The sequence below is a fragment of the Limulus polyphemus genome, unplaced genomic scaffold (assembly GCF_000517525.1).
Source record: "Limulus polyphemus unplaced genomic scaffold, Limulus_polyphemus-2.1.2 Scaffold1460, whole genome shotgun sequence".
Lineage (NCBI taxonomy): Eukaryota > Metazoa > Arthropoda > Merostomata > Xiphosura > Limulidae > Limulus > Limulus polyphemus.
This window is the reverse complement of record NW_013667070.1, coordinates 66552-75454: the sequence shown is the minus strand read 5'-3', so window position 1 is coordinate 75454 and position 8903 is coordinate 66552. Positions and strand designations below refer to the sequence as shown.

The 8903-nt window shown below is 31.6% G+C and overlaps 1 protein-coding gene across 1 annotated transcript in view; it reads right to left on the bottom strand.

Annotated features, from left to right (window-relative positions):
• Window positions 1-3976, bottom strand: part of LOC106463684 (AT-rich interactive domain-containing protein 1A-like) — a 127900-nt gene extending 123924 nt beyond the window's left edge. Inside the window, exon 1 of the mRNA XM_013923742.2 lies at window positions 2769-3976. Coding sequence (XP_013779196.1) covers window positions 2769-3758 — 990 coding nt within the window. The 5' untranslated portion in view covers window positions 3759-3976. The remainder of the gene's footprint in view (window positions 1-2768) is intronic.
• Window positions 3977-8903: the final 4927 nt, after the last annotated feature.

Sequence of the window (8903 nt, the reverse complement as noted above, 5' to 3'; positions counted from 1 at the left end):
TACTAATACTTGTTAGGATTAAGATAAAATAAGGGTTTTAATACTTGTTAGGATTAAGATAAAATAAGGGTTTTACTAATACTTGTTAGGATTAAGATAAAATAAGGGTTTTAATACTTGTTAGGATTAAGATAAAATAAGGGTTTTAATATTTGTTAGGATTAAGATAAAATAAGGGTTTTAATAATATTTGTTAGGATTAAGATAAAATAAGGGTTTTAATACTTGTTAGGATTAAGATAAAATAAGGGTTTTAATACTTGTTAGGATTAAGATAAAATAAGGGTTTTAATACTTGTTAGGATTAAGATAAAATAAGGGTTTTAATACTTGTTAGGATTAAGATAAAATAAGGTTTTAATACTTGTTAGGATTAAGATAAAATAAGGGTTTTAATAATATTTGTTAGGATCAAGATAAAATAAGGGTTTTAATACTTGTTAGGATTAAGAAAAGAACAATTGGAGCAATATTCCTTGTATTTATCTTGGGCTTCCAGGGCTATTTGCATGTTCAAAGTAAAACTTCTGGGGTTGATTTTTGCACTGGTAATAACTTGATGAAGGAGTTAAATGTTTGAAGTCTCAGTGGTGAAGTGATAACTTTGGGAAGAAGGATTTTGGTATCTGGATTAATAAATATAAGCTATTAAAAGCCGAGTGTAGTCAAAACTACTTTTCTGTTAATTACAAACTAGTGGTATGAGTTATTTCGTGATGATATACGTACTAATAGTGGTAATATATTCATATTTTGATCGGCTAAAGATAGTAAAGGCTGAGAGAATAAGTTGATTAATCGGACAGAAGAGTAGCTGGACGGAAGAAAGCAGAGGGTTGTTATAAACGGGGTTCAGTCTAACTGGAGTAATGTCACAAGTGAGGTACCTCAGGGCTCAGTCTTAGGACCTTTTCTCTTTTTGATTTACATCAATGATCAATAATCCACTTAAGTTTGCTGATGATATTAAGGTCTTGGGAGTTGCTGGCTGGGAAGAGGATGCTGCTGATTTACTGAAGGATTGAGATCATTTAGTGAGTTGGGCGAATAAATGGCAGATGGGTTTTAATTATGATAAATATAAGATAAAGAAAGTGGGTTATCATAATTTGAATTATAAGTATAATAACAGTGTCATGAAAGAAAGGGATCATGGTGTAATGGATGATCAGTCTCTAAAAACCATTCACTCAGTGTACTGTTGTTAGTGGTAGGGCAAATAGTATTTTAGGTTGTATCTACAGAAATATTGAATACAAGTCTAAAGAGGTTATAATTTCATTGTATAGGTCAGTGGTTAGGCCACATTTGGAGTATTGTGTTCAGTCTTGGGCCCCTTACCTTAGAAAAGACATTGACTTGTTGGAAAAGGTTCAGAGAAGGGTTACTAGAATGGAGGGGTTGTCATACGAGGAGAGGTTGAAATCTCTCAGATTGTTTTCTCTTGAAAAAAGAAGGGTTAGAGGGGATCTGATTAAGCTATTTAAGATCGTAAAGGGAATTGATAGTGTTGATATCTTTTTTTATATATAACGGTGAGAATAGTAGGACTAGGGGATACAAATATAAATTTTGGCAAGGTAGGAGTCATCTTCAGCTAAGATAGTTTTATTTTTCTCAGAGGGTAGTTGATCTTTGGAAGGGGTTTCCTTCAGATGTGGTGGAGGCAGTAAATTTAAGCGAGTTTAAGAGGTTTGATATATATGTATGAATAATAATGACTGGCTTTGAAAGTTTTTGTTGTCTTTTACTAATTTTAGTTTACTTTAATGGATGGGACAGCCTGGATGGACCAACAGGTCCCTTGTTGTCCCTAAATATTGTTATGTTATTTTGGGCAGGACGACTGGCCTTACATAAGAACTTACTACCAATTGGATCATAGAAGTCATAGTTCGAATGAATAAGTCAATTCTTGAGTTAACACAAAGTTACTACCCAACAATCAATTAAAGAAAATAACTTTTGAACAATAAATAGTCAGAAAATTCAGAACATTTCCAACTTAAAATATATCAACTGTGCAGTAATATAAACAAAACTTTTAACGAGTAAGCCAAGCCCAAAATTCAGGCTCTAGACCTGCTTTTGCCAATCATTTTTATTTACCAGACTTGAACAATGAAGCCTAGCATCGAAATGCTAAATACAGGTTTCCCTCTTGTCGAAATGCTCCCAGAAACTACACTCGGACTTGTATAACTGACACACTAATAACAAATAACCACTTCAAGTTACATTTTTATTCTGATAAAAGAACTTATTTTCTTTTGGAGTGCACGTAACTAGTCAGGTTTATGTGGTAGGCTGTACAAGCCATCTATTTTCACATATGATACAGTCTACACACTGGTAAAAACCTTATACGAAATCAAATCTTAAATATATATAATTTTATTACCATGTCAACCATACAAGGCCAAGAGGATAACTCATGAAATTTTTGATGTCAAAAGAATTAAAGACGTCTTCTATTATATGGGTATTAAGCTACAAATAAATAAAAACAGTCATTAAAGCAGACTCCAAGTCTGTATTTTCGGCTACTAGTAGGTCTATAATGACTTACTCGAATCTTTAACAAAAGCCACAGTAAATTAGAAGTTAGGCCTAAACAACAATACATTTACGTTATTATATAACCTATTTTACCATAAGAAACTTGTTGTATGACCCCCAAATGTTGCATAAGTTAGAATTAAAAACAGATCATGCCATAATTACTAAAACCATTAATATAAAATTTAATCACACTAAATGGCAGTTACCTGGTTTCTATAAGTTGTATTTGACATCTGAGCATGGTATGGGTTTGGACTTCTAACACTTCCCCACCCTTGAGCTTGAGGAATCACATTACTTCGGTTATTGCCAACAAATTGAGGTGAGTTTGAGCTGTTAACATCAACAGGTAGCCCTTTTGTCATTGTATTGACAGAGTTATAGTCCCCAAAATTATTCTGATATCTCTGAAAGGTATTTGGAGCTTGTAAAAGCTGGTTTAGTGTAGGAGTTGGTCCACCCTGTTGACTTATGCTTTGACCTGACAGAAAACGTTGTTGCTGCTGTTGAACTTGAGGTAATGAGTTATTTCCATAACTTACCATCATCGAGGCATTTCCTGGTCTTTGGGGAGGGCCCATGTTAACCCTCTGCAGTTGGGGAAACCTACCCTGTGCTGGATTATATTGTGAATATATTTTATTCTGCTGCGTGTTTCCACTCATAACATCACTAACATTAATGTTCCCCGACATACCCGATCCGCCATGTTGTTCCTGCAAGTAGCTGCCACGGTCCGTAGTGTACACTCCACTGGCATTATATCCAACGAGTGAAACAGAGTTAGTATTTTCTTGTACACTTCTGAATTCGTCACTAGTTGCAATGGTATTTCTAGAATTCTGATTCAAACCATGACATTCGAAATTCATACGGTGCCTTTCAAGATTTGCTGGAAAAGAAAGCTGTTCATGATTTCCATTACCACTCCCAGGCCTAGGTCTACCGGTGGACATTTCAGTACCAGTTCCATCTTGGTAGCTTTCCATTATCATCTCTCTGTTTTGGTTCCCAATGTTATTGATATTTGTTGATTTGACATTATTATTTATTCCATTTCCACTGACCTCTTCAATACAACGTTCATCTGACGTTCCGCATTTAAAATCCGTACTTCCATTTCGGGCTGAATAGTCGACGTTGTCAGGCCTTTTTTGTTCCGTACAGTTCACAACAGATTGTGCACGCGCTGCCATACTGCTGTGCTAAGCCACCACCCTATACTTAAACATCGTCACATTCTTAAAATTACGTTACATTAGAACAACTAAATATCATGGTGGACCTTGTTGACATTTGGGAGAACACGTGTTTTGAGTCAAGAAAGTTGACTATATGTTAAAGTAAGGTTTATACCAACGTGGCCTTATCACTGATATATATAATATACACAATTATTCTATGCACACTTCTAAAGCGGGAACCATCAGAAACGAAAAAAAAAAGGATATCCTTCCGCATAGCATTCTTGTTTTGTCACAAATTTAGAATTGATCAAAAGAGATATGTGAAAAGTTGTTTGACAATTACTTTGATTTTTAAATCTACTTTTAACTTGCAAAGGTTACAAGTATTAAAGGAAACAGTTTATTAGTAAGTTTAAGAACTACTTTCTAAAACCTCCAACTCTGCGAACTCATTCATGTTTGCTGATAAGTGAGGCGTCTAAGGCATTCTGCACAAAACGCCTCTGCATGTTATATTACCAATATGCCTGTACATAAGTTTCAGGCTCGTGACAGAAAAACTTGTTCCTTGTACGAGTACTTTAAGGAACGTCGGCCTCTTAGATAACATTTTGGCCGCAAGTTGTACGAAGTGTCCCGCTTCTGCTGAGTGCTTATATCGATATGAATATTTGTGATCAACGACTTCGTTTTGAATATTCACGTTTTATAAATTGCTTTTAAGCAACGTATTGTATATGAGGCTACTCAAGCATGTAATTAAACAAATTACATAAGATATTTTCAGTAAAATACTGCAACATATTAAAACATCAAAATTTACTCTCTTAAATGACATAAGTTGTTAATTTCGGTGATTAGTAGATTAATTCTGCCCGCACTTTATTAGCAAAAATTTCAATTATGTATTATGGCTACTTTACAAAAGAAATACTATGAACGAACACACAAAATAAACACAGTAACAAACACGTGTGGTTGAGTAATCGTAAAAGCACGATTATCGTTTGAGTAACTTATGAATTAGCAATCTATTTGTAATTTCTGTATATTTTCTTGCTCGCATATCTCTGTCCATCCTTCAAAAATTGTTTATTGCCAAAATCAAACGGGACAAATTCGATAAAATCCGGAGTTCGATTTTCCTCAGAGAATAGATAACTAATTGTGTATCTTTGAAGTAAAAACAAAAAGAAAACAGTTTTTAGATCACTTTTCTTCATTATACGCTTTGATATTGTTAATGGGTAATTTTCTTTTATCAATAGGCCTACACTTCGTAAGTATTGGATGGTGTAATTCAAAACACGTAATAAAAATTATATCGTTTTTAAAGTTTGTTTTGATTGGACTTGCGATCGAGATTAATATATAAAATATGTAGTAATTAGGTTGAATCTAATTAAACATGACGTTAATCTTTCCTGTACCTTGGTATTTAAGTGTCAAATACTTTCAACGGTACGGTAAATTTCGTTTTTAAAACCCAATTAAAGAGTAATTCTGTCTACTAAATGTAATTATAAAATAAATTTAAACATTTAGTACGCAAAAAAAAAGAATAGCAAATAACATTTAATGTGCCAATGGAGTATAAGAAACTTCTTTTTTTTTAGTAATTCTAGCGCTATTAATATTTCGTTGTTATTATTGTTTTGTTTTAATTCATAATCAGGTTTTTCTTGTGTTTTATTGCGTAGAAGCTTGCCGCAAAGGGTTTGATTTTACAATAAAAACCTGTGTTTTTATCTCTAATTCTAAATTCTATATGTTTTATTAAATTTCAATTTATGTGTTAATTCCTCGTACACATATTTAATTTAATTTTGTTTTTAATTCAATATTTCTTTAAATTTATAATTGTAATTGTTGATATATCACTTGCGCTTCCAGAAAAATAAATTTTCTACATTCTAGCAACACATTTATCATTATAATATTTTGCTACGAGTGTTATCATTTTGTACACTTTGTTTTATTATTAACTTCAATTTCGTAAGTCACTATTTTATGTCTTTATTTAATATATCATTTCACCCATCATACATATAAAACCACTATATCCATATAATTGCCGGAGTTTAACTTTGAAGGAGGTTTTTAACATATCTTTTAACACGGTTATCTACTTTAAACAAAAACTGGTTCATGGTAAAAATACAACGTCAGAAAGTCTAGGTTTCTTAAAGATGACGATGTTTCCAGATTTATTAAATTTGACATAGACACTAATTAAATATTACGTAGAGCTAAATATTGTAATTTTTTGCCGTTTGTAACATTTTAAAACAGACCATACTCCAATTTCTGTCAGTGTCTTTAAATACAACTTCAAGACCTATTATTTAGAACAGGGAGCTTTACTAATTGCCCAGTAATGGATACGTTTGAGATAATCATTCTTCTAGGCAAGTGAGTTTATTTGTACGACACACGGAAACGTGTCATTATCGTTAAACAGAATGTTAAGGTAGCGAACCTGTTCAGACAAATTAAGCATATTAAAATGTAAGAAAATAATGATTTAAATTTAAACCTGAATATTTTATTTTTAAAAGACTTTGATTGAATTATGTTTGTAAGTTATAAAAATGTAGAATCAATATTTAAGTTCAACTATTTACTGATGCACAAAAATATAATTAGAGAGTAATCGTTTAGCGCCATCTTTAGGGAAGAGATCTATTAATGACATTCTTTAAACAAAACAGTGTTCTTAAACTAGATTTTCTTAGAATAATGTTCGGACTAATACGTTTTTAAACGCACGAGTAACATTTTCAGTATTATAGTGATTTTGGAAGAGAGTTGTTATTATTTGGACGTTTACTCATAAATTTAATGGTATTTCAATTGCAAGAAATATTATGAGGTTTTGTTTAGACATTCTATATTCATTAAGAGAAAGATGAGCCCCCCCCCCCAGTGGCACAGCGGTTTGTCTGCGGATTTACAACGCTAGAAACTGGGTTCCGATACCCATGGTGGGCAGAGCACAGATAGCCCATTGTGTAGCTTTGTGCTTAATTTCAACCAAACAAAAGAAAAAGAACTGATCGAGTTGACAAAATGAGTCAGCGCGCCATCTTTTGTTTTTAATATAAACTATTAATTTTATATTTGAATTTCATTAATCCTGTTCACATGATAATTCAGCTTAACTCTTTACATTACAGTTTAACCTTTCGAAAAAGTAATATATATATATATATATATATGTTAATTAAAAAAGTTCATTTGAAAGTGATATAGCAATGTAGCTAAGCTAAAAATAGAAGTGAGATACAAATATAACTTTGACTTTTTTTTTTCTAAATGAAAACTGCGTTTTATATTGCGTCAAACCACCAGTGCCATTTAATGGTGCTAATATCAAAATTAAGGCACTACTATCATATAATTTAATTTTCATACATACTATATGCAGGTGCCTTCATTGATACTTTTTTTTTTTTGACACTAATTCCAGAATACATTTTAAAAGTATCTTAAGACTAATGAAAAGTACATACATATTATATAAAACAGACACCTTCATAAACTTTTGAATAGTAAATATCCAGGCAAACATAGAAGGAATAAAAACGTTTTAAAAGTCATAAAGAGCTGTGCTATCAATATTTGTCAATGTTATATTTCATTTCGTGTTTTATTAATTTGTCACTATTCTTTCTTGCTTGTGTAGATTAATTTGATTATATAATTTATTGTGTGAAAAATAAAGTAATCATCTTAGTTCATGAATCCTGAAAGATGATTAACATATCAATTCTGATTTGTAATTTACTTTTCATGCAGAAATATATTAACGAAAGAACCTATATCACTACTATGTTTGTTGTGTCCCCGCCGGCCTGATGAGACCCAGTATTGACCGAAAGGCCTCGTTGGCACTGGATATAGAAGGTGTATCGTAATTTACATATTATAATATATTTTACTTTGCTTTAACTCATGGTTTTTTTGCAATTACCGAAGTAGTTTGTTCCTGTTGGCGTGTATTTAATTAAAATGATTAATAAAATAGAATAAAGAAATAGTTTTAAATGAAATAAAATAAATAGTGTTGTGTTATTAATTCGTATCTAAAAAAAATCCCATTTGCAAATGAATTGAAATAACATAAATAATAATCATAATTCATTTGCTTAATCTGGCTCACACCCTAACGGTTGTTCTTGTTCTTGAAAATTGATGATATATATATATATTACTATTATGTCTACGTATTTCAACCGGCCTGATAAGCTCTGGAACTGGGTGAAAGTTTTTTTAGGCATTTGGTATAACAGATAGAGTGTTGTTGATATATGACAACATATTCTCCTTTGCTGTCACTAGTGTATTTTTAGAATATATTTCTTTTAATTTGCATAGATCACCTGAAAATCATTAGGCTTACCAAAAAATATATAAAAGGGGTATTTCATTAGGCTTACCAAAATATATAAAAGGGGTATTTCATTAGGCTTACCAAAATATATAAAAGGGGTATTTCATTAGGCTTACCAAAATATATAAAAGGGGTATTTCATTAGGCCTACCAAAATATATAAAAGGGGTATTTCATTAGGCTTACCAAAATATATAAAGGGGTATTTCATTAGGCTTACCAAAATATATAAAAGGGGTATTTCATTAGGCTTACCAAAATATATAAAAGGGGTATTTCATTAGGCCTACCAAAATATATAAAAGGGGTATTTTGCGATTCGCAGCAACACCTTCTAAAGTATTCATGTCAATAAATATTTCTCAAGTATCTCGCAAGTCTATTCTTTCTAAAGATCAGGAGATAAGGGCCACCCATTGTAGCGCACTTATAGTGTCTTATATACCCAAAGTAATTCCAAGATAGATTTCTTCATTACTTGCATTCTATATACTAAATTCCAGTCTTAAGAAAAGGCACGCTTTAGAAAAATTCACCGAGTCACGTATTGTTCATTCTCGTAAGTAATAATTACCAGCGAAAATAATTCTTTATTAACACTTACCAACTAATAAAATCTACACTAGATGGCGATAAATTATATATAAACACGACATAAATATAAACACACACAATCGACCAACTAATAAAATCTACACTAGATGGCGACACATAATATATATACATATATATATATATATATATATATATATATATATATA